Source organism: Fringilla coelebs (assembly GCF_963513975.1).
Source record: "Fringilla coelebs genome assembly, chromosome: 3".
Taxonomy (NCBI): Eukaryota; Metazoa; Chordata; class Aves; order Passeriformes; family Fringillidae; genus Fringilla; species Fringilla coelebs.
Window position 1 is genome coordinate 109,819,490 of NC_140030.1, and position 24,401 is coordinate 109,843,890.

General features: G+C 51.9%; 2 protein-coding genes across 5 annotated transcripts; both read right to left on the minus strand.

Annotated features, from left to right (window-relative positions):
• Window positions 1-140: 140 nt before the first annotated feature.
• BUB1 (BUB1 mitotic checkpoint serine/threonine kinase) lies at window positions 141-12,102 on the minus strand (the record flags this gene model as incomplete). The annotated part of the gene is made up of 25 exons (XM_084202674.1): window positions 141-336; window positions 516-622; window positions 767-944; window positions 1,024-1,181; window positions 1,287-1,448; window positions 2,083-2,198; window positions 2,766-2,906; window positions 3,280-3,503; window positions 3,897-3,975; window positions 4,467-4,647; window positions 5,132-5,207; window positions 5,595-5,685; window positions 6,010-6,102; window positions 6,883-7,023; window positions 7,521-7,573; window positions 8,213-8,520; window positions 9,296-9,444; window positions 9,662-9,852; window positions 9,953-9,999; window positions 10,308-10,402; window positions 10,667-10,707; window positions 11,209-11,405; window positions 11,638-11,782; window positions 11,896-11,955; window positions 12,023-12,102. The coding sequence occupies 25 exons, from the start codon at window positions 12,100-12,102 to the stop codon at window positions 141-143; spliced, it is 3,309 nt and encodes a 1,102-aa protein (XP_084058800.1).
• A 563-nt stretch (window positions 12,103-12,665) lies between these two features.
• On the minus strand, window positions 12,666-24,264 carry LOC311151235 (two pore channel protein 2-like). Of its 4 annotated transcripts, none has more exons than XM_084201558.1 (20): window positions 24,141-24,264; window positions 23,945-24,027; window positions 23,278-23,392; window positions 22,097-22,225; window positions 21,779-21,895; window positions 20,954-21,072; window positions 20,721-20,822; window positions 19,967-20,093; window positions 18,890-19,091; window positions 18,053-18,197; window positions 16,794-16,979; window positions 16,498-16,562; window positions 16,159-16,246; window positions 15,854-15,923; window positions 15,096-15,315; window positions 14,899-14,989; window positions 14,153-14,266; window positions 13,647-13,765; window positions 13,312-13,432; window positions 12,666-13,087 (listed from the first exon to the last, which is right to left on the minus strand). In XM_084201558.1, the coding sequence occupies exons 1-20, from the start codon at window positions 24,159-24,161 to the stop codon at window positions 13,009-13,011; spliced, it is 2,313 nt and encodes a 770-aa protein (XP_084057684.1). In that variant the 5' UTR covers window positions 24,162-24,264; the 3' UTR covers window positions 12,666-13,008. The 4 variants fall into 4 exon arrangements, with proteins under 4 accessions (XP_084057684.1, XP_084057683.1, XP_084057682.1 ...); XM_084201557.1 differs by having other exon boundaries at window positions 13,312-13,435; XM_084201556.1 differs by having other exon boundaries at window positions 13,312-13,484.
• Between the last annotated feature and the right edge of the window lie 137 nt (window positions 24,265-24,401).

The following is a 24,401-nucleotide window of genomic DNA, read 5'->3' on the forward strand; positions in this document are numbered from 1 at the left end:
TAAAAAGCACAGAAAGATGCAAGCCATCATTGCTGACTGAAGTCAACCCCAAACCCATTTATTATTTGAAACCAAGTTATTACAAAGATATTCCACATCCATAAAACCCCAAGTCCTTGGAAACTGGGCAAACTCAACCCTCATTTCCGTGAGCGTTTGTGCTCGATGAGCAACACAACAAGTCTGTTCCGAAGGAACTTGATTTCCTTAGCGTAGGACCTGCAGAATAAATCCTTGAGCTTCTGGCGCAGGGCTCTGAGGGAAGGCAGGTTGTGGCAGCTGGGAATGTTCAGCAGGCTCTCAAAGAACTCCTTCCACAGCTCAGCGTTGGCAAGCCTGCAAAAAGGGACAGAAAAGCATCCAAAAAAGCACTAAATTCAGCTGTTAAAACACTCATTTTTACTCTGCTCCCGGTTAGGAAAGCCGTGACTGAACCTGACCCCAGAGCAATGCGGTACTAACGTGGGTTTCTAGGAAATCCAGGCAAAGATTTGGGAAATGTTTTGGACACCCACCTCCTGAAGGTTCCCTCGGGCTTCCAGACCCCGTTGTCATCCTTGAGGCGCATGTAGGAGCCGAAGAGCAGGCAGTACACGGTGGCTGCGATCCCAAAGTAGTCTGTCTGAACCAAAACCACGCCAGTTTCGTGTCAAAAAATGAGCTCAAAACACCCCACGGAGGGGGAGAGGCTCTGCAGGAGGCTCCAGCTCTGGCACCAGAGCTGTTCGATGGGCGGTAAGCTCTGGGATTCCAGGCCATCCCTTACCTGGTAGTTCCAGGGTCTGTTGGTCAGCATCTCCACGCACTGGAATCCAGATGTTTCACACCTGGCAGTGAAGGCTGTTCCCTCGGGGAAGAGCTCCATGTCGATGCTCTGGCCCAGGTCGATGAGGGTCAGGCCGTGGCAGAGCCCGTCTATGTCGCAGGTGCTGTCCTCCAGGAACCTTCGAGCGGGACAACAAACACAGCTCAGCGCCTCCGGGCTCCGCCTGGTGACATCTGCTGGCAACAGCAGACACTTGCCTTTCTCCCAGGATGAAGTTGTCGGGTTTGATGTCCCCGTGGATGATTTTGCAGCTGTGCAGCTCCTCCACCAGGTGAAGGATTTTGACAGCGAAGTAGATGACCAGCGCTTGGGGCATCACCTTCTCCGGGAGCTTCTTGTAAATGTTGACGGCGTTCTGGAAGCCAGAGACACACAGCGTGGGTTAGGGCACGATGCATTCCCAGAGGAGGTGGGTCAGGAGGAGGAAAGGCTCTCCAGAGCAGGAGCTGGTGGCACTCACGAGCAGCGTTCCGTAGTTGTGGAGCTCGCCCACCAAGACGCTGCCGTTGGGGAAGAAATGGGCGGAATAGAAGCGGATGTAGAGGTGGCGCAGGCTGGGGCTCAGCCTCTCCACCAGCTGGGTTGCAATGTAGAACTCCCAGGGGTTGGCAGGTTTCTGGACCTGGAAGAAAGGAGGGGATGTCCTGGGAAAATCTGGGAGCGGTAAAAGCTGGGGTTCCTCTCAGGCTGGGCTTTGTGGGTGGTTTGTCATGGCAGATCAGGGATCTTCCCTCTTGAACTTATCCCAGAATGGTTTGGTTTGGGAGAGAACTGAAGGATGATCCAGCCCCATCTTCCATACCTTACCACAGGACACTTCCCACTATCCCAGGCTGCTCCAAGCCCTGTCCATCCTGGCCTTGGACACTCCCAGGGATCCAGGGGCAGCCACACCTTCTCTGGGCAACCTGTGCCACGGCCTCCCCAACCTCACAATAATTAACCTCAGCTGATAAACTCCATGATTAATCCTCTCAAATCTAGACTTCAATCCCATGCCACAATTCCACACACTCCTTGTGAATCCCTGATGCTCCAAAGAAAGCATAAATCACCTTTCAGTCCCGAAAAAGTTTCACTTCAGGAGTTAAAGAGGGGCTTTAGTTTTTCCTGAAGGACTAAATGTTGGAGAGGACACATACAGGTCCCGAGGCAGATCTGATATGGAAAGGCCAAGGATGTGTGTGAATCCACCCAGGGGAGGGTCAGACTCCAGAATTATTCCAGGAGAGCTGCTGTGGCCCAGCACCACTGACCTTGAATATCACTTTCTGATTATTCTGAGGGTTACTGGCATCCAGGATGGAAGCTTGATAGACTTGGGCAAAAGCTCCTTCTCCAACCAAGCAGTCCACATGGAATGAGCTGGAACCTTTAAAAGATTAGCATTAAATCCTGCTTGCCAACTCCACTGAGGAAAAACAGGAGGAAAAAAAAGAGAAAAGCACAAGCCCATATGAATTATTTAATCCTAGATCAAAATCTTTCCCTAAAAATCTCTTCCTGCTAAGAACAGGAGAGAGCAGGAGTGCTGGACGTGCCACACACTCGACCCCAGTGTTTCTATTTTTGCCTGACCCCCTGGAAGCAGTCAAATTCCAAAGGGCATGCCCTGAAAAGTAAACACCAATGTTTAAGTCCCACAGGGATGTTGCAATCCCCGTCCTACGGCTTTTGTTGACATGGGCCCGCTGCTCTTCCACACAAAGCTGGAGAGCTGTGGCCCAGTTTACAGGGAGAACTGGGAAAAATGCCTCATCCAAAAGGCTCATGCTACAAAAGGCAAACAAACCAACCCCAGGCCTGATTCCCAACCTGAGGCTGAGATAATCTGGAGACACACACACAGGGAAGCTGAATTCCCACATACTTCCGAGAGGTTGTCCTAGAAAAAGCCTCAAGAAACGCTTGGCAGTGATGAGGTGGAAGGAGCTCTTACCCAGGGAGAGTTCAGCCCTCACTTTGATGAATGGAAGGGGAGATTTCCACTCAAAGTAGTTGGTGTAGGTGTGGAGCGGCTTCGGGAGCTCCGACAAGAATTTGCCAATCAATTCCTTGTCCCAAGGGTTCTCAACCAGGACTTGATGGAAAAAAAGGGAAGTGTTTAAGCTCTGGGTGTTCATTCCAAGGAGGTAACAAGCTTGGATTTGAGAGAGCATCACTAAATTAAAGAAAATAATCAACCAAAACCCCCAGGAGGGATAAGGATATGTGAAGCATTCCCTGATTTTGACGCTCCACCTTTAGCACCTGCCCAGAAATCCAGAGTTTCCCAAAGTGCACTCTGGAGCATCCATGGCAATGTGCAATCCAGGTACAGCCCACACTCATCCCTCCTCACACCCCTTGCAGGTGGAGCAGTGACTCCTCACAGGAATCACGGAATTGCTCCCTGCAGTGCGCAGAGCACAGCCCTTGGAATGCAGGGAGGAGAAGCAGGGAATGCTGTGCACCTGCAGGTCTCCAGCTCCACGCTGTCCTGTCCAGCCCAGCTCCACAGAGCATCTCCTGGGGAGGTCTATCCACCCCAAGGCAGGAGGAATGTCCAGTTCTGCTTTGAGCTGTCTGCTCGTGCAGTGGTTGGGAAGCAGCTGCAGCAATTCCCTGGATTCCAGTCCCTTGTTTCAGGATGTTCCCACGAAGCCCCCTCTGTTCTGGGACACACTCGAGAACAGGGCTACAGATTTAAACAAAATATTATTAATTATTAATAATGTTATTATAGTATTATATTATTAATATTCTGCCTTGGGGGTTTGGCACCTTTAGGGACCAAAAATGTGTCAAATGTCACCAGGGCCAACATGGAGGTGAATAAAATGGAATTTTCTTAGGAAAATTAGATTTGGTCAAGTCCCTTTACCCATTCCCTAATAATTCCCAAGTTTACCAAGAGAAGAAAACAGCAGGTTTTTTTGCCAGTTAATTTTTAATTCCCATGGAGCAGAACTTAAATCTTAGAAGAAATTTTGGGGCATGGTCACCAAACCCAGGTCCATTTACCCCCAGACTGCTGGGATGAGGCTGATGCAGTGGAAAACCTTGGGAAACTTACACTGGAGCAGCATACCTTAACTTCTTGGGCTTTGGCTGCCCATGCAGTTCTCCAGAGAACTCCAAATCCATTTGGGACAAATTTTCCTTACAGGCTGCACAAAGGGAGCAAGAACAAGAGCAAATCAATGTTTATTTCCCCAAAAGCAGGAATATTTGGAGTCATCTCACCCAGCAGCTCCAAAAGCTGCTGCCACGAAAACCAGAACTCAACAAAGCCTCATTTCAAATATCCAAGTTAAAATAACAGCTGGATTTCTCAAGGGAGCAGATTCCAAGACTTAAAAGGGGCAGAGCATCATAAAGGTGCTCCCAGATGGGATTCAGCCAATGTTTGGGTATTCCCAACCCTTTGGAACGGCTCACAGCAGCAGCTGGACACACAAAGCCTCTCTTGTCCATCACCACCTCCTCTTATCCCAATTAAAAATCCTTGGAGAGCTTATGAACTGCTGTTGCACAGGGAATGTGGACTCGGGAGGGGCAGCAGTGGGAGGCACACCTGGGTGGGATTTGGATTTGGGCAGAAATGGAGTCACGAGGCACCAAATTCAACATTTTCCACACAAAATGTTCCTTATTTTACCTCTGTCCTGCAAAGAGGGCTGGGAAGGAGCTGCCAGGTAATTAAAGGGTGTGGACATGAGCTGGGCAGCTCGGGCAAAATCCCTGGTGTTGTCTGGACTGGGAGCCAGGGCTTTGTTGCTGCAGGGGCCATTCCACACTGTGTAATCATCCCGCAGGAATTCCGTGGTCCCCGTTTCTTCCTAGGCAGGAAAAACAACCGAGATTTAAAATGAAACCATCAAAATTATCCTGAAATGTAAACAAAATCCCACGTTTCCATAGTTTTAGACTAGGTCTGAATGTTGGTAATAGTCAAAGCCACAGCAAAATGCCAGACCACCAGAAATTGCTGTGGGAAAAGCCAATCCCATGGGAAGGGATCTCTTCTATCCAAGCTTTATCCATCTCCTTGGCTATGGAAGCTGCAGGAAGATTAAATGTCTCTTCCTCCCCCAAACTGATGCCAAGTCCACACATTTGAGAGGTGTAGATCTCCATCAATTTTATGTCAATCAACAATCAAAAACGCTCAAGAAATGGGAAGAAGTATCCAGCTTCCAGCAGGCATCATTCCTAAGAGTATTATGGGATTGGGATAGAGCAGAGGTGAATCCACCCACGCTGGTAACCCTCCTAAGTGCGTAACCCACTTCCAAGGCTAATCCCTGCAGGATCACCACTCACTCCTGCTGCACAGTCAGTCAAGGGATGTTCTCCAAAAGTTCTGGGCTCTTCTGGTTTGTTCTTGTGCTGTGGGATCCTGAAAAATGACCCAAAATTTTAGAACAACTTTCCCCCAGGAGCTTTCCCAGGCACAGTGGTCACAACGAAGGTTGGTTTGTTTTAACTTGAATTTTTAATTTTATTTTAAGAGCCCCATTTGTGGCAACCTGGAGAAGCTGCAGCAGCTCAGAGCTGTACCCAAATTCTGCAGGGAATGGAAGCACTGTCCAAGCACTCCCAAGCACTGTCCAAACAGGGAAGTTGTGCAATCCCAGAGCAGCAACTCCTGCTTTTCTCCTGCCACTCCAGGCAGCTGCCACCAGTTGTATCCTGGCACAGCCACAGCAAAGTCCCATGGAATGGGAACAATTTTTCCCCTGGTTTTTAAGGGGCTGAGCTCAGCTGCTCCTTTTCCCCTCCTTACCCGCCATTCTCCTTGTCCTCCTCATCCTCAAAGATGGCAAAGGCAGGAGTGGCAGGGACAGCAAAGCTGGTTTTCAAACCTCCACCAGGCTCTGAAAATGAAAGAGAACCCCTGTTATCTTCCCCCAGTAAAGATTATTTACACAGCCACATTCTCCCCCCTCTCCAGGCACGTGATGCTCAGGGCTCCATCCAGCTGCACCTGCAGAATTCCCACTCTAATCACCCTTCCTACAAACTCTTGGAAGGAAGGTTTTTCCAGCCCAGCCCCAGATATGAAATCTCTCTCTGCTCACTCTTGTAAAGCCCTTGGGTTTCAGAGTGGCTCAACTCTTACAGCAAGGGCTGGTGGGAGGTGTCAATGGGAAATAAAGGGTGGAATTCCATGGACTGGGAAAACAAAGAGCACACACCACTTTTTCTGCAAAAGGCTTCAAATTGCTCCTCACTGTCTTCCAGGGGAGATGGCTCAGGCAAGAAGGGTGTTTGGAACATATCCATGAGAACACCTAAGAAAGAAAGAAATAATATAGGAATAAATAATCAAGGAATAACACTCCCAGAAAAAGAAATTTTCAGAGGTTCTTCCAGTGTGTAGTATCCAAATCAAATGCCAACTAACTCTAACAGCATTAAATGCCAATTAATAATGTTCTTATCATTTTGTCAGCAGTCAATAACCAATTCTTCCTCCCTCTTGCATTCAAACACCTCAGACAACTGATCAGACACAGGAAGGGCCAATTTGGCCAACACACACTTGGTCATGGCCCTTTCTATTCCCTGTCCAAGGGGAGATTGCAAGTTTCCTAAGAGAGCAAATTCTCATTTAATTTCTCAGATTTTTTTGAAATTTAGATATTTGTAGGACTAATGAATACCACAGGCTTTTGGGGTTTGTTTTGTTTTTTTCATTTTTATTCAGCTCAGCATCAAGCAGAGCTGACTGTGAACTTCCAAATCAGTGTGGTTTAGGTCTTCACCTCCCAAACAGGATTCCCTGAAAAGCAGCTCAGACAGCACACTCCCAAAGATGCCTGGCAGTGATTTATCCAGGAACTGATGGGATGTGGCTGCTGGGATGTTGTTAAAACATCAATTTCTGGTCAGAAGTTTTGGATCACCCAGATAATCCCAACAGACAATTAATGATGTAATGCTATTTTCCTCTTTGAATGGTGCACGTGGCCATCCCTGAACAGCTCCCTTGGCTAGAAAAGGCTCCACTAACATTTCCAGGGGAGATCCCAGGGACTCCAGGGGAAGGAAATCTTTATTCCAGACCTTACCCAGGGCTTCCTTCGTGTGGACCGTGGGCGACGGCTGCACCTTGAAGGGCGTTGTCATCCCCATTGCTCCTCCCAGGGAGGTGTTGGGGGTGGCCTGGGAAGCATTTCCATAGGCAAAGGAGGAATTCCCAGCTCTGGAGGCTGGAAAACACAAGGGCAAGATCATTCCTGAAGGAGCCTGGGAGCAAAACATTAGTGAGGGAAGTAAACAAAAGGAGCAGCAGCGATGCAGAATTTGGGGAGAGGTTTTGGCTTGTGCAGAGATTTGCGTGGCAGACTCCCACGGGAGGCTGCCCTGGAGGGCAAGAGGGACCTGGGACAGCTGGGTGGCTTCCAAGGAATCCATCTGCAATTCCCAGGAATGCTCTATCCTGACACAGAAAGGGAAGCAGGAAGGCAGCGAGGACAAACAGTGATTCCCAGCCACGCTCCAAAAGGAACTGCTCAGAACATGGGAACAAGGACTGGATCCATGTTCCATGGAAGGGACAGAGAGACCCTGCTCAGACATGCAGGCAGGGAGGCTGGGAAGTCAAGGAGCTTTGCCAGGGTTGGAACTGGGGTCCACACACAGGTAATGAATCCCAGCTGGGAGCAGCCACGCCAACGGCATCAGTCTCCATCCAAAGGTTCCTTACCTTCCTTCACATCCACAGCAGGAGTTAATCCAGTGGATCCTTTGTTAGGGGACCTTCAGAAGAAAGAGTCACAACATTACCTTGGAATAAAAGCTATTGAAATCCCTTTTTAATCTCTATTTCAATGAAGTGAGAGGTCCTTTAATAAAGATCACCCTGGAAGGTTTCTCCTACAGCTGCCAATAACCTGGGAGGCAGCAGAGTCCTTTAAAAAGGTTAAAATGCATTAAAAGCTCTCCTTGGACACAGTTTGCCTCCAAGGAATTCCAGAATATGAGTGAACAACTGTTCCCACATTGGCCAAGTCCACTGAGCCACCCTTGCTTTGCCAGCTTGGGTCTCTCCCCCTGCCCAATCCCATTTTGTGGCCAAGTCCCACAGCAAAAGTGCAGGAGAGAAATACCAGCACTTTTTATCTTTCTCTGGAGACCTCGGAGTGGGATCTGCAGGAGCAAAGCACTTCCTGGGTTTTATTCCAGGCATTACACACCAAATTTCCTCTTACTGCAATTAAACCACAGGGTACAAGGAATTAAACGTGGCCACGAGGACCAAGTTTGATCTGAGTTGAATAAATAGTGGCTTCAGGTCAGGTATGTTTTTCCAGAAGGGGAAGAAAGGCTCATTTTTAGCTAATTCTCAGTGTGGGCCCTGAGGACACAGCTGCAGAGGAGGAGCCCGTTCACACTCACAGTTCTCCCGAGCTCCGAGGGTCGGGACCGGCCCGTTCCTGAGCGGGAGCAGCGCTGAAGGCGGGGTGCAGCAAACTCTTCTGGAGCTCCCCAGGCTCTGCTCGAGCTCCAGCTGGGGCCTTCTCCTCTGCTGCTTCCCAGGGGGAGGTGGCTGGGATGCGGCTGCCGAGGGGCTTTGCTGGTGGTGCCTGGAATTGGGGCTGCTCAGGCACCGGAGCTCGGCCCCTTGGCACATCCAGCCCTGCTGGGGCAGGCACCACCCGGCTCCCTGGGGTGTGAGATGTGCTGGGCCTCACGAGTGGGGGCACCTTTGGGGATGAGAAATGTTCTGTGATACCCAGATTCCCCCCAGATGCCGCCATTCCCCTTTTCTCTACCAGCTCCATACGAGCAGAATGTCACAGAACCTTTAGGTTCCCCCCAGGTACAGCCATTCCCATTTTTCCTGTTCGTTCCACATATCCAGAACCTCAGAGAACTTCTAGCTGCATCTCAAACTAAACTGTGGAGAAGCAAAGCCACAGTTCAGGGTGAAACCTTTAAAACCTGGGTGTTTGCAAGTTGTGCCAGCTTTCCACACTGGTATTGCAGCCTCAGCCTGGAGAAGGATCCTATTCCACAGGGCTCTCTTAGGAAAACATATCAAGCATATTTTTACTCCTTTTTTTTTCCCCCTCTCCTCCTTCCTTTTTGCAATAAGCTCTGAATAAAGCCCAGAGCCAGAGCCTGGTGTCTGTCTGGATCAGTGACACGCACTGGGTGAGCTGAGCCTGTCCCAGTTTGAAGGATGCATTCCTGCGAAGAGTTCAGCTCATTTTTGGGCTCTGGAAGAAGCCTGCAGGCACCTCCTGGAGCTGGTGAAAGCTGTGGCTCAGTTTTGTACACCCTCTAAGCCCCCAAAGGGAGGTTTATCACATCCAGGAAGATTGGGCAGCTCAAGCTCACATCTTGCTCTGCATGGAGCAGCAGAGCCCAGCTGCAGCCTCACACCAGGGAAAAACCAGCCCTGGTTCCTAGAGCATGGCTGGATTTTGTGGGATAAGCCCAGGCAGAGCCTTCCTGTCCATCCCAGAAGGCACTCACCACCCCCTGGTTCGGCTCAGCTGCTGGTTCCAGTCTCGTTTCCTCCAGGCTCCTGGAGAGCTGGGTGAGCTGGTCCAGCTTCTGCTGCAGGGCTTGGAGCTCCAGCACTGCCGACTCCTTTTTCCTCATGGAGTCCTTCTGCTCCTCCTCTGCGGATTAAACAGTGAGACTGAATGAACAGGTGTGGTCTGTATGAGCCCAAACAATGAGATTAAATGAATATATGATTAAATGAATCTATGTGGTGCTGATGGCTCGCTGTGCCTCCTCAGGAGAGACACCACTAACGTGGCGTTGACAAGAGAAGCCCAAGGCACGAGCTTGACCAGGAAAGAGCCGTTTGGAGAGCTGGAAAAAGGAGGATACCCAGTGCCTGCTGCGTCCTGAGGAGCCCATATTTCCAGAGGTATCTCTCAGCCCTCAGCTCCTCGAAGGAGAGCTCGGAGTCCTGGCGCAGGAACAGCTTCTGGTCGTACATGGGGACCGGCTTGCAGCCCGCGGCGCCCGACGGCGCCTTCGGGGCAACCTCGGACCTGGAGATGTAGGTGACGTATTCCCTGGGAGGGAGAGGGAGAAAAGGGCCAGGCTGGGGGTTTGGCCCGGGAGAGAGCTCGTTTTCTCGCAGTGGGACTCGGAAAGGGCCACCCAACCACCTACACTTCTTTTCCAGCAGCGCGGGATTGAGAACCAGCAGCATCTAGACCCTAAAGCAGGGAAACAAAACACAAAAAAAAGGGAATTAAATTAAGTTCAAGTAGGACAGCTGGCACAGAATCCACTGCTAATGTTATTCCTGGGATTCTGGGAATGTGTCAGGCCATTGGGTGTGTCCCAGTGCTTCCCAGATGAGACATTCCTATGGAGATGTTTTCCTGCTGCAAGCATCACAGCAGCAATATCCTCTCCAAATCAGTTCTGAGATACACCAGGCACAGCCAGCCTGCCCTGTTCAGCCAAGCTCACCAACCCAAACTCTACATGAAACACCTCTCCCAGGGAATTCATAGTTTACCTGAGTTTTGCAGGGATTAGGACTTGAAACACCTTTTGGAGGAGCCATTTGGTTTGCAGCTTGGGAAGTCTGCAGTGGTTTTACAGCAGCAGGGTCTGGGACAGAAAATATCATGTAAGCATTTTCTAGTCATTAATGAGTAAAAATCATTTGTTCCTTCATGAATTTTGATTAAGCTTAAGCAGTGGAAAATTAATAACTTGTTTTGAATACATTGCCCTTAAGGATTTTTCACATAAAGAGGGAAAATAAAGTGATTTCTATGGGGAATTTTGTTTTTTACAGTGACAAAGCTCACTCATTGAGGTAAATAATTGATTTAGAAGAGCTACTGATCAAACAGGACTCTTCATCCTCACCTTCCAAAGGAGGATTCCGAGGATCATAACTCAGCAGGGAGCTAAAGTGCAAAAAAAGCCTCAGTTATTACCATGAAATCACCTGTCCCTCACCCTTCCCCACCTCCCAGCAACCTTGGATTTCCTTGTACAATCATGCCATGAAATGCAACATTGAAAAGCAAGATTCTTACTGTATATGGACATCTCCACAGCTGCAAAACTAAAAATGCCTTCAAGAGGCAGTAGGAGAACAGAATTGGGTATTGGCTTTATGTTTTATATTACATTTTACTTTTGGCTTTAGCTTCCCAGAATTAAATGCTTCCCAGAATTAAATGCTTAACTCCAAGACTCAACTCAAGCATCTGCTTCACTCTGGGATTTTTTATTTTAATATCCATCCCAGAACACCCAATGAATATTCAACAGCAAAGAAACGTTATTAAGTTTAAACCTCCCTTTACCAAGAATAAGAACGCTGGGGAAAAAAAAAATTTTAAAATAATTTAAAAAACAATCATGTGCTACCCATGGTTAATTATGAGCACTGAGTAAATTACCAGTGGAGCTGCTGCAGGCTCTCCCGGGGCTGTGCCTGGTTGAGGAGCCCTTTTTGGAGCACAGCTGCTGCTCCCTGCACGTTGCCCTCCTTGAGCAGCAGCTGAGCCCAGGCCAGGTAGAAATCCGAGCTCCTGGCTCCGATTCCCAGCCCGTGCAGGTACTCAAAGTACTGGCACGGGGAAGAGATGAACTCTGCCTGCACAACAAGAATTTCTCGGTCATCACAAGAGAAAAATATCAGAGAAGGTAAATCTCTCCAAGCCGTACAGCTTAAAAAACACACTCTCCCATTTTTCTGACCCCCCTGCCCTGCAGAGGATCAGAATTCCTGAAGCCTCCCGCTCCCCCCAAAGCTCTCTGCAGTGCCAGAACCGCGGTGTGACTAGATCGGGATGATCGAATTCCCGGAGAACCGCAGCCCTACCCACCAGCTTGAGGCAGTAGCTCACGAACCGCGGGTCCTGCTGGTACCGCCTGTCGCTCACGAACAGCTCCACCAGCTGCTCCAGGAGCCCGGGCCAGCGGCTCTGCTTCTCGTGGAGAGGGAGACATCCCTCTGCCCACCGCAGGTACCTGCGGGAACCATTCCAGGGTCAGCTCCGCGCCCGGCAAGGGCCGGATCCCGGGCCGGGATGGGGCAACTCCCAAAGCGGGGATGGGGCACCCGAGCCAGGCCCAGCGCTCACCTGTCCCACGGCTCCAGCGGGTCGGGCCCGCGGTAGTTCCGGATCTGAACCTCGTAATTCCTGCAGGGAAAACGCCGCGTCAGGCCGGGATCAGGGAGGCTGGGAAGAGCCCGGGGCGGGCGGAGACTCTGCCACCCCCACGGCGCCGCTTGGCCACTGCACCCGCACAGCTCCGGGGCCGGAGCCCTTCCCGATCCCGTTATCCATCCCGCTATCCCGTTATCCATCCCGCTATCCCTTTTCCCGCTCACCGCCCGGGCTCGTCCATGCCCAACCGCTACCGCCGATTCAAACTAGCCGCGCGCGGCCCCGCACCGCCTCCCCATTGGCCAGCCCTCGGCCCGCACTGCATCCCTATTGGCCAGCCCTGGGCCTGAACTGCAACCCTATTGCCCGCTGCACCAATCAATCACACAGGAAACACCGCCCTCCGCTGGTGCAGTTCCCGCCGCGGCCGCGGGACGGCGCCCTGGAGCCAAGCCCAAGGGAAAAAAGGCGGGGGAAAAAAAGGAGGAATTGGGGAAAAAAAAGGAGGGATTGGGAAAAGGGAAAGGAGGGATTGGGAAAAGGGAAAGGCTGGGCAGCCCCCTGGGAGCGAGGAGCCGGCCCCGCTCCTCTCCCCCCTCCTCATTTCCCACCTCCAAGCCCCGCACATTATCATGGAGCAGCCGCAACCCTCTCCCCCCCCATTAACTCGGAGATATTCCATCGTTTTTCCAAACTGCTGAATTTATTGTGCTAAAGAGCTGCTTCATTCAGCGTACACCGCTCCAGAGCTGCATATAAAAGTGCTGCGATACAATTCCAGTTACAAGTAGTAGTTATTCCATAACATACTGCCCGCGGCACCGTCCCAGCCCCGGGCACGGCCGGGGACTCCGACTCCTGCCCGCATTCCAGAGGTTTATATGAGACTTTACATGAGATAAAGCTCCTTTACAGGACAGAGCTGTTTGCTCCCACCGTGTCACCCGGGCCCCACGCGTGGGAGCAGCCAGGGAGCACCTGGACAGCCGGGAATGAGCTCCATTCCCTGATCCCCCCATTCAGGCTGCACTCTCGGAACTCGGGCTCCTGGGAACAGCCGAGGTGGGGGACAAGTTCAGGATCTCTTCAAAGGAAGGGCCTTCGTCCTCCAGGGGTATCTCTGCCTCGAACATGCGCTGGAGCAGAGCATCCACTGTCCTGTATCCTGGGGGACAAAAAAATGCCCTTTGAGCACCAGATGTGCTCCTCTGGACACCTTAAAACAGGCAAGAAAATCCCCCAAATTACACTCCCTGCTGTTCCATCCCATCTACTGTAAGTACTCCGAGCCCTTCTTGATCCATTATCTGGGATTTAAGCCCTTCTGTTCCCACACAGTGGAAAGCTGAGGTACAGCAGGAAAGCCAGGAGAAGGAGAGAAGTAGTCACCGAGGCAGAAGAAAGGATCCGAGGCAGCAGGAATGCAAAGCCCCCAGAGGAAGGAGAAAGGGAAACAGGTGTCTTGGCACAGCAGGACCTCTGGCAGCAGGGCAGCGTCTCCAGAGGGAAGCTACTGAGGACAAGGCACACACGGAAGGGATGAGGTGGGAGAGGAGAGGATGCTAGAGAAGTAAAAACAAACAACAAATATCACATGTCCACAGCTGTCCCAAAGTTTCCCAAAGTGGCTGCTTTTATAGCCCCAAGGGAGCAGCAGGGATTGGGAGCTTCCCCAGGAGCAGCTAGGAGCCTCAGGCCTGGACACGCTGGAGGGTCACACTTACGTTTGGAGGCAATTTTGAACACCAGCCCTTTGCTCTGTGCCTTGGTTCCACCTTCCCCCTCGAGCTCCTGCTCTGTGCTCTCCATGTTGTCAAGGAGCTGCTCATGCTGGAGCTCATCCCTGCACAGCAAGGGCCAGGAATCACCCTGGGAAGGGCTCACATCCCACCCTGGGAGCCCGGCAGGGATGGGTGCTCAGTGGGGCAGGACAAGCATCAGCCATGGGTTATCTTCCAGCATCTTTCCGGTCCTCTGGGCTGAATTCCCAGCTGGAAGAGCCACAGGAGGCAGCAAAGCCAACACCAGTGGCCTTCTACTGGCACCTAAGCCAGCAGAGGTGCCAGAACTTCAAGAGAGGGAAGAGGAATCTCCATTTTTCAGAAAGATGAGCCAGAACTTTGTGACAAGGAAGGAGAATGTCAGCTCACACCCTGACACAGAGGGTGGTTTTCCCTCATCAGTGGTGCCAAATTGGCCACATCCAGCCTGGGTACATTTGGGGGCTTACTCTTGGACTCCCATTCCCAGCTCCTGGATTTTCTGCTCGATGGCAGTTTCCACTTCACTCTTCTCCAGGGAGTACTCCACAAAGAAAGCTTCCAGGATGAAGGACACGAAGATGCTGAAAGAAATAACGAGCAGAACTGAGACAGCATTTCCTGCCTGGTACTCACCGTCCCAGCATGCCCAGGCTCATTCCCCAGTGCTCCATCCCCTCCAGGTCAGAGGGGCACCCATGATATCTTCTGAAAAATCCCTTTGCCAGGACTTTTCTCCTGAGAAGCTGAGAAGCCTCAGAGGAAAAGAAAAACAATGATTATCTGCTGCTGTGGAATGCAACATCTTCGATTGGTCCATGTTGGTTGTTTCTAATTAATGGCCAATCACAGTCAGCTGGCTCAGACTTTCTGAGAGGCATGAGCTTTTTTATCATTCCATTCTTTTCCTTGCTAGCCTTCTGATGAAATCCTTTCTTCTATTCTTTAGTGTAGTTTTAATATATAATTTTCTTTTAATATAGATCATAAAATAATAAATCAGCCTTCTGAAACATGGAGTCAAGATTCTCATCTCTTCCCTCATCCCGGGACCCCTGTGAACACCACCACACAGTGGGGACAAGAATGCAGCAGGTCCCTCTAGACACATCCCACCTGTCTCCAGTGGGTGACCCCAGCACCCACCAGCAGTGCCCTGACAGGGGCAGATCCCCTTTTCCATGCAAAGCAGAGGAAATCACCCCAAAAAACCTACTTGACAATGATTATCACCATCACAATGTGGAAGGCAATGAAGTAGAGCTTGGCAGGCTGAGCTGTCACGTAGGCAAATCCATTGGCAAAGAGTGGGGTGGGAGTTAAGGGAAAAGAGGAAAGGAGGAGCTGAGGGAGGAGCCAGGAACCCAGCAAGGTCCCAAGGATGCAGCTGGGAACGTGTCCCACAAAGGATATCGTGCCACTGGTTGACCACAGTGAGCTCCATGAGGACGATGAAGGCCGAGGCGAAGTCGTTGAAGTTGTTCTTGCAGTACCTCCCTCGGGCAAACAGGGAATCCTTGAGAGCTGGATTCCCACACTCCAGGGCGTGAGGAGCGTCTGAGTTGGCTGGGAAGTACTGGATTTTCCCGTGGAATAACTCCATGCCAATGATAGCAAACACACAATACACAACCTGGGAAGAGAAACCCCATCACCTGCTTCTCCAGCAAGCTGCAAGCCCCAGGGCAAGCTCAGCACCCCAGCAGGTTTTCCAGTTTCCACAGGCACAGCAAAGGGCTGGAGGGCAGCACAGACTCCAAGAGCCCCAAGCCACCCAACAGCAATCACCAAGCAGGAATAATTAGCCAAGAACTACAAATACACAGATAGGAAATATTCCCAAATCATTACAGAAACTCATTTTAGGAACTCATTTGAAATCCAAGTTTCTCATTCAGCCTCTTGCCCAAACCATGATTTGATTCTTTAAGATGCAAAGCCCAGGCTGCCAGAACACCCCATGGATCCAAGGAGGATGTCCTGATCCAGGAAAAAGCAGGAATGCAGCCCTTTGCTTGCACAATGGCCACGACTCAAACGATACTTACAGTTCCAGGGGCCTGCCATCCAGGGAATTGCATTTACCCCCTTGGAAACAGCATGAGCGTGAGATTTATGACACACTTCTGTGAAACTGGAGTGCTTTGAGCCAACACACTGGGATTTCTTACCAGGGTGAGCCCACCAAAAGTCAGCATGGTCGGGACGATGTTTATCAGGGTGTTCATGATCACCTGGAACCTGCAGGGAGCCCACGCTGGTTACTGTCACACCATTGTCACACCCCCGCCAGCCACCACACGCTCCCCACATCCCAGAGAGGCTGCAGCCACTGGGCTCATCCCAGGCAGGCTGGAACAAGGCCTTGGGAAGCTTTGTGGCGTGGCCATGGTCAGTGCTGGGCACACAAAGCAGCTCCTCTGGCACAGAGCAGCCCCTCCCCAAAAACCACCTCCCACCCCACTTCCCTCCTCACCTCTGAATGCTGTCAACAATCCGGATCAGCCTGAGGACTCTCAGGATGAACACAATGTCCAGGATCTGCTGGCTGTTGTACTTCATGGCTGAAAAAAATAACAAAGACATTTTTATTATGAAAATAAAGCAGGGAGGTGTTTAGATAAAATTCTTTCATTTGTTACGGTTGTGTCCTTGATAAACATTATAACAGGGAGCTAAAAAAAAAAATAAAATAAAAAAAAGGAAGACTGGGTTAGTTCTTAGAAACCCTCCAGAAATTCCTGGAGGTGCTGGCAGAAGGCTGGGGAGGACACCAAGATTCCCAAGGCATGCAGGCTGCTCAAGCTGCACTTACTGGACTTGAGGGTGGCATTGAGAATCGTTGCAGTCAGGGCAGCAAAGATGATGAGGGTATCAAACCTGGCACGAGGGAAGGCACTGCTGTTAGATTTTGGGGGACAGGGACAGGAGTGGGGTTTAAACAAGGAGTGACCCCTGCTCCTCACATCAGGGCCAGGCTCAGGCTACAGGCACACAACCACCTCTGATTCACCTTAAACACACCCTGGCACAGGAGTTCGGAGCCTTTCAGTCCTCGAGGAGCTGAGCACAGCACTCAGCACACTCCACACAAGCCTCCAGCCCACTCACCAGTTCCAGAACTGGGTTTTGCCAAAGAACTCCCTGGGTTCATAAGTGTAGACCTTCAGGAGGATCTCGATGATGTACAGGGCAAGGAACACCCACTCTGCATAGGAAATGTAGGGGCTTTCCTCATCCAGAGCAATGAAGACAGCATTTATCAGGATGATGGCATCATAGGTCCAAACAAAAGCCCTGCAAGAACCAAGAGAGATCAGTCTGCAGCTCCCAGGAAGGTCAAAGTCACACACTTAGTTCAGAAGCTCTTTGCCTCCTCTCTCAAAAATTCTTTACCCATAAGCTCTCCTCAAACCTGCGAATTTGGGGGAGTCACTGAAGAGTTTAGTTTTGCTCTTGAAGTCCAACAGAGAATTTGGCCAACAGGCCCAGGGAAGTGATTTTTCCCCACCTACTCAGTACTGGTGAGGCCACACTTGGGGGTGCTGAGGGAGGAACCAGGGTCAGCTGGGCTCCCCAGTACTAGAGAGGCCTGAGCACACAGAGCTGGAGCACCAAAGGTCACAGAACTGACAATGACAGGACAGTGCAATGTGATGTGTTGGGAGAGCTGGGCTAGTCCAGCCTGACAGGGAGAGGGGTCAGGAGCAGCTCCTGTGCATAAATACCTGATGGGAAGGTGCAGGGAGGATGGAGCCAGACTCTTCTCAGGGATATCCAGTGGAAGCACAAGAGGCAAGGAGCACAAGTTGAAATTCAGGAACTTCCACTTAAACAAAGAAGTTGCTTGGGGTTTTTTTTTTTTACTGGGAGTGATCAAGCACTGGAAGGGGTTGCAGAGAGGTTATGGAGCCTCCATCCTTTAGGGATACTCTAGACCCAGCTACGACAGCCCTGAGTACCCTGCTGTGGCTGACCCTGCTTGGAGCAGGGGGGTTCCACTAGCCCATCCCTAGATGTTCCTTACAACCTCGGCGATTTTGGGATCCTGGGAAGGCTCAGGAGTGAAAGAGAGCTCTAGAGAACTCCAGAACTCCCAGGGCTAATGAGACAGCAGGACACAGCTCTGCAGCAGAGACTGCTGAGCCAGGAGCAGATCTAAGTGCATGGCAAGACACAAAGCACAGCCTGATGTCAGCAAAACCCAGCTCAGGCAGCGGGGCCTCACCCACAGCCACAGCCGGTTCCTCCACACTGACCAAGGCAGGCCAGGAGCAGCAGCAGAGCCCTGAGGGGTTCTCCTCCCCAGCAGGGCAGCCAGGAGAGCCCTGTGCCGGGGCAGGGCTCACCTGTGCCGGGGCAGAGCTCACCTGTGCCTCACGAGGCTGCGCAGGAGCCGGCTGGGCGCGGATCCGTACAGCGCCGGCGCCCAGCGCGCCAGGGGGTGCCTGCGGATCTTCAGCGTCACCACCTGGATGTTGAGCAGGTCTGCCAGCTGCACGAAGGACTTCTTGTCTGCAGCAGAGTGTCAGTGTCAGCCCGATCTCATGGCAAACAAACAGTGCCTGCTAAAAGCACATCCGAGCCCGCAGGAGAGGCAGCCATCCGGGCTCCTCGGTCTCGGCTCCCAGCAAAGCCCATCCCAGAGTGGTACCCACCACAACAGGCTGAACTTGGAATTCAAGCAGCTTCTCCGCCCCATTCCCGGGGAATTGGCTCGAACCATGGGCCAACCACCACCACAGAAGGATTCAGAACAAGGAGAGTGACCCATCCCTCCGGATATTCCTGCTCCAGAGGACTGTGTGGGGAGCCACACTGCATCCGATAACAAGGGAGGCTTTCCACATCCTCTGCTGAGAACGGGAGGGCCCACATGCCATGGAACGCTTGGCCTGACACCAAATGGCCACGAAGGGCCACTCACAGTGTGTGGGACATGGGCTATAGCACAGGCAGCAAGAACAACCTTTCGGGACTCCAGGAATCTGGAGGGAAACAGGAAGAGGGGCCCGGAAACCCCATTCCTGGAAATGGCACTCTGCTCTGGGGGGAACAGGCACAGGTTGGGATCTGCCTTGGAGGTCTTTCCCGACCTCAGTGACTGTGATTCTGAGTCCCTCTGGGGCCATTACAGATCAAAAATCCCAATGCCAAAGCCCTGGAAGGATCAGCCTCCTGGCTCCTCCCCAGTCCCCACTGCTCACCTACGAACCCTTTCTGCTCGTCATCCGAGATGCGGAGCAGCAGCTCCCGATGGGAATTGCTGGTGTCAGGAGCCACCAGCTTGACCAGCTGCTTCCAGCGGGCCTCCCGGACCACGAACTGCTCTCCCTCCTCTTCCTTCAGCAGGTTGAAGGCCTCGATCATCTTGCGGCGCTTCATGTAGGCGAGTTTACGGATCTCGTTCTGGAGAGAGCGCTGGGAGTCAGGGGGCTCCAGGAGCCCTCCCCCCTTCTTTAACAAATAAACTCATTTGCACAGCACAGAGATGCAAGAAGAGACCCAGGGGAATGGCACTGGACACAAAGCAGGGCACAGCTAGTGAGGGAGGGGGGTGAGAATTGGTGTTTAACAGCATCCGTGGGTTCTCCACACCGAGCTCTGGAAAGATCAATAGATTGCTGGATGCTGGGACAGCACTGAAAAACCGGAAGGAAAGACAAAGGGTAGTGTCAGACAGGAAGGAGGTGACAAAGATCACGGGATCTGCATGGCCACAGAAGCAAAGAGGATGTGTCCACACATGCTTCCCATCCACAAGTGAATCCTGCTGAGAGCAGGGGTGGGGATCCTCTTCTGCACATGACTGAGCAGAGGGACATCCAGCACTCCCTGACAAAGATCCAAACCCCTCATGGGAGCACCCAAGAATTCCTAGCTCTCCTCCTTTGATCACAAATTCCAAACTGCCCCTACCCAGTTTGGGCAGAACAAAAATTCTGATTTACTCAGACCTCCAGCTCCCTTGCTCTCAGAGCACATGCAGAGATGCTGTGCAAAAAAAAAACCAGTTCCCTGCACGGAGACAGCATTCCTGAGCTAGGACTCAGCCTCCAAGATAATGCAGAATGGGCTTCTTATCTGTGGGAAACACCACAGAATATTTCATTCAATGCCAACAGCAGAACTCCCAACAACCCCATGATATGAGAAGTGGGTCTGTGCTTGTTGTTTGCAGAACACCAAAGGCAAGAAGCTCTTTCCCCTTCTCAAAGCTTTCCAAGAGGCTCCTGACAGAGAACAGCAGGAAGCCACTGGGCACAAGCCCCTCCAGGCATTACCTTCAGGTGTTTTTTGTAGTTGTTGTAGACCACAGCCAGGAAGAGAGACATGAAGATGTAAGTGTTGACGATGACGAAGGCGATGAAGAACAGGGCGTACCAGGAGCTGAAGTCAAACGCTGGCATCCTAGAGGAGGGGAGAGGGATTGCTGCTTGCCAGACTGACAAAAGTGAGCCCACGAGAAAACAGACTGCCCCGTGGGTTTCCTACCAAGGGCTGTTTTGGACTGCCAGATCAAACTTGTCAGGTAAAAGCTAAAAACTGCATTAGTTCACTTAGAGAACACTTTTCTTCTGCTGGGTTTTCATCCTGCTCTGTCAGGCCCTGACTGAAGGGGCGCAGAAGACAGCACAGAGATGAAATCTCTGCCAGTGCAGCTAAATTTAAGAGCAGACATGAGGCAATGCCTCAGCCAGATGCTATTTTTTGGCCTCAGACCCTTGCTGCTCTCACATCTGCTTTTCCACTTGCTCTAGGATGAGCACCATTTTATTTCTCAGTTTAAATTCCCAGGGCCACTGTACCATCGCAGTTGTGCTGAAGATATTTCCAGCACATGGATGACCGAGCCCTTGCTCCCTGTCCTACTCCTGACAGCACCTTCCCAGCACAAACTACAACGGGAACCCAGAAGAGATAGGGATGAAGAGCCCACCACCCACAGAATTTTAACTCTGCTGTGCAAATTAGAGGCTGCACCCTGAGAGCACTATGAGAGGAAGAGATCTGAGCATCTACACGTGACATCCATACATGACATCCGGGCTGTTTGCCGTGGTCACCAGCACGTAGAGGTCAAACACAATCTCCAGGTAGTTCCTGAAGTAGGGCAAGCCTTCTGGTGTCTGGAGATTCCTGGGAGGAAGAGGAGAGCCTGGAGTTAAGCACTGGGATCACACGTCCCGCAACAGGAGCGGTGCTTGCATTCCCTAGGAATTGCTGGGAGTGTGCCCAGAGTATCCCAGGAGCAAAGGAAGTACCCACACCTCTCTCCAAAGAGCTTCAAGGCCATGAGGGAGAACATGAGGAGGCTGAACATGAAGAGCAGGAAGACGTAGGTGATCTCCGGCAGCGTGTTGCGGATGCTGCGGAACGCCCTCCGGATCTGCCGGGACAAGGGAACCTTCAGAGGCAACGCGGCAGCCCTTCTTCCCCTCACCACCCCCAGATCAAACCCCTAACTGGGGTGCAAGAGCCCCAGGCCTTTCCTCCTTGTTCTTCAGGGGGATCCTAGAAGGAAAGGCCTCAGCTACACATGACAGTGAGCTCAGGAGCCAAGGGACAGACGGCCCCAGGGCACTGCTCGGATGTTCTTGCTGCAGGGAACCAGTCAGGGACAGAAATCCATTACTCCAGGCCACAAAACACAGGCTCTGAGCCCAAATGTTGAGCTGCTCCCTCCCCCAGGCCTCCACATTGCAGTTTGTTCACTTGTAAGTCAGGACCAGACTAGCCTTGGGCAGCAGGACAAAGATCTCTCCGTGCTGAGAGGAATCAGAGTCCAAATCTGGACAACAGGCTTGACAACACCATGACACTTGTTTACCCAGGAGACTTCCAGAAATCAGTAACCTGGCCCCTGACTCTGGGAGAAACACAAGGGATTTTTTTCTGTGGTACTGTGTGAATCCACCCTTTTGCCCACCTAAAATTACTGCTTCAGGCCACTTCTGAAACAAACCTTCTCTCACAGGATCCTAAATTCTGCCATAAAACCTTTCTGCTACAGCCCCTGGATTGTGGAAAGCAGCGGGGTGTCTGAAAAAACATCCCACCAGATCCCTGGACATCCCACCAGACCTTTTCTTTACCTGGCGACTCTCTGCGAAGTTGATGAGGAAGATGGGCCTCACAATCCTTGACCATCGGATGCTCCTCACACCATACAGCCTGAGGACCCCATATATGGCCAGGTCTGCCAGGGATAGCTGTGGAAGAAAGAAGGAAAGCTCCCAGAAGTAATGCTGGAATGCGTCTAGACAGTGAAGTGTTTGTTGATACAGGAGAGGTGACACGTGACAGGTTTGTGAGATCTCGTTGTTTTGGCCATGGCTTGTGTATGCCAGGTCTGGGATCCCAGGAAAGCCACATGAGGGGGAAAAAACTCATCTCCCCTGGGCCCAACTCACCAGGATTGCCACCATGATGCAGATGTTCTTGGTGTCCTTCCAGAACACGTTGTGCAGGGTGACTTTGGCAAAGTGTGTCAGCCGGCCGAGGAACACCAGAAGGCACAACACCTCCAGCACTGAGGTGGCCTGCAGAGAGAGCAGGGCTCAGCCAGCACAACCAGGAGCAGCAATATTCCTTTTTGCACAATGAAAAACAGGCAGAGCAACAATTTCAAGCTTCCTTTTGCAGAATTCCCTGCCACAGGCAGGTTGAAGCCAGCAAGTCCGTGTTTGCTTAGGATTCAAGGAGTACATCTTTCACAATCACACTGGTGCAGGACAAATATAAAGGCTGCAGAAAAGTCTGGCCTCAAGTAAAACTTGGCTTCTGCTTTCATGCATGAGGACTGGACTGGAGTCCCAGAGAAGGCTGGAATTAGTCTCTGAGATGGAAAACAGCAACATGACTTTGGCCACAGTCACGTGGGCCATTGCTGGTGACCACAATGTCTCCTACAGTCCCTGGCCAGCTCCTGGGCCTTTTTGGTCCCCATTTCAAACAGATCACAGAATTATAAAGTCACAGAATCACTTGGGTTGAAGGGGACCATAAAGATGATCCCATTCCACTACCCCAGGTTGCTCCAAGCTCTGTCCAGCCTGGCCTGGAACACTTCCAGGGATGGGACAGCCACAGCTTCTCTGGCAAACCTGTGCCAGGGCTTCACCACCCTCACAGGGGACAATTTATTTCCAATCTCCCATCTAATCCTGCCCTCTTGCAGTGGGAAGCCATTCCCCCTTGTCCTGGCACTCCAGGCCCTTGGAAATAGTCTTTCTCCATCTTTCTTGTTGACCATTTCAAGTACTGGAAGAGCCAATTAGGTCATTCTGAAGCTTCTCCAGGCTGAACAACCCCAATTATCTCAGCTTTTCCTCACAGCAGAGCTGTTCCACCCCTCTGATCAACTTGGTGACCTCCTCTGGACTCACTCCAACTTTCCATGTCCTTCCTATGCTGGTCCTGACCTAGAGCTGGATGCAGGACTCCAGGTGGGTTCTCACCAGAGCAGAGGATCAAAGATACCACAAAAACATCACCTTCCACTGTACCTTGGCACCTCTGACAACCACTCTGAAGCAAGAAGCCCTTGCTGGCTCCAGCAGCTGCATTTGCTGCTCCTACACCACAAACTCACCAGGAAGGGGAGCGGATACACAGCAGGTTCCTCAAACAGGGCAAGGGACAGGTTGAGGAAGATGAAGAAGTAGGTGGCTGTTCGCATCATCCAGTGGTTGTAAAGGTGATAAAGCCTGGAGGAAGAAGGCACAGGCACCATAAATAAAGGCTACAGGGCACATCCCCAGGGCATCACCAAACCTGTACTGGAAGAACAGCACCTGCTGTCCCAAACAAACATTTCTGCCAGCAAGGAGTTTGGCAATTTGTTTCCAAATCAGTCTCAGAGCTGATGGATACTATACTGCCTTTCAGAGCAGGGTTAAACAACAGAATATTTATTATAGTAAACAAAAAATATTGGTTCTGCCACTGCAGCACCTTCCACACAGCTGAGGGCTGACCAAGCCTCCCACACTCTTCATTGCCCCAGAGGCTTGGAAGATTTTATGTTAGTTTTACTTTCTCCCCTCCAGCAAACCACAACTTTTTAATGTCAATTCCCATCTTCAACATACGGATGCACTGAGCCTCGTTTTAAGCATTTCAGCTGAAGTCCAGTTTTTGGCGCCCCACCCATCCACCCCTCTTAGCGCCCCCGACTTCTCCCGGCTGTCGCTGTTTGGCCACGGACACGGCCGGCTCTCCACAGGTGCGGTCGGGGCGGGGGGCGCATCCCTCCTTACCTGACAGCCTCCGGAGAGGTCTTGAAAGGAATATTCCTGTTGTACTGCGCATCGGAGACAAACGCCGCTGCCAGCAGGAGATCCTGGGGAAAACACAAGACAGCGTGTGAGGAGCTGCGGGGAAACTCCGCGGAGTTACCGACGGCAGGGAGAAGGGGACGAGGGTGCCTCGGGGAGCCGCGGGGCGAGGCGCTACCTGCGCTGCCGCCTCGGCCATGGCGCGGGCGGACGCGGCGCCTCCCCGGCCCCGCCGCCTTTAACGGGGCCGGTCCCGCCCCCGCGGCGGCGGAAGCGGGAGGCGGCGCCGGGCTCGGGCTGGGAGCGGGGCCGGGATGGTGCTGGAGGCGCTGCGGCCGCGGGTGGTGCGCTGGGCGCTGCTGGCCGCCTTCGCCGCCGGGGTGGTGGTGGGCTGGCAGGCGGGCCGGGCGCGCCGCCGCTTCCTGCGCTGGCGGCAGCG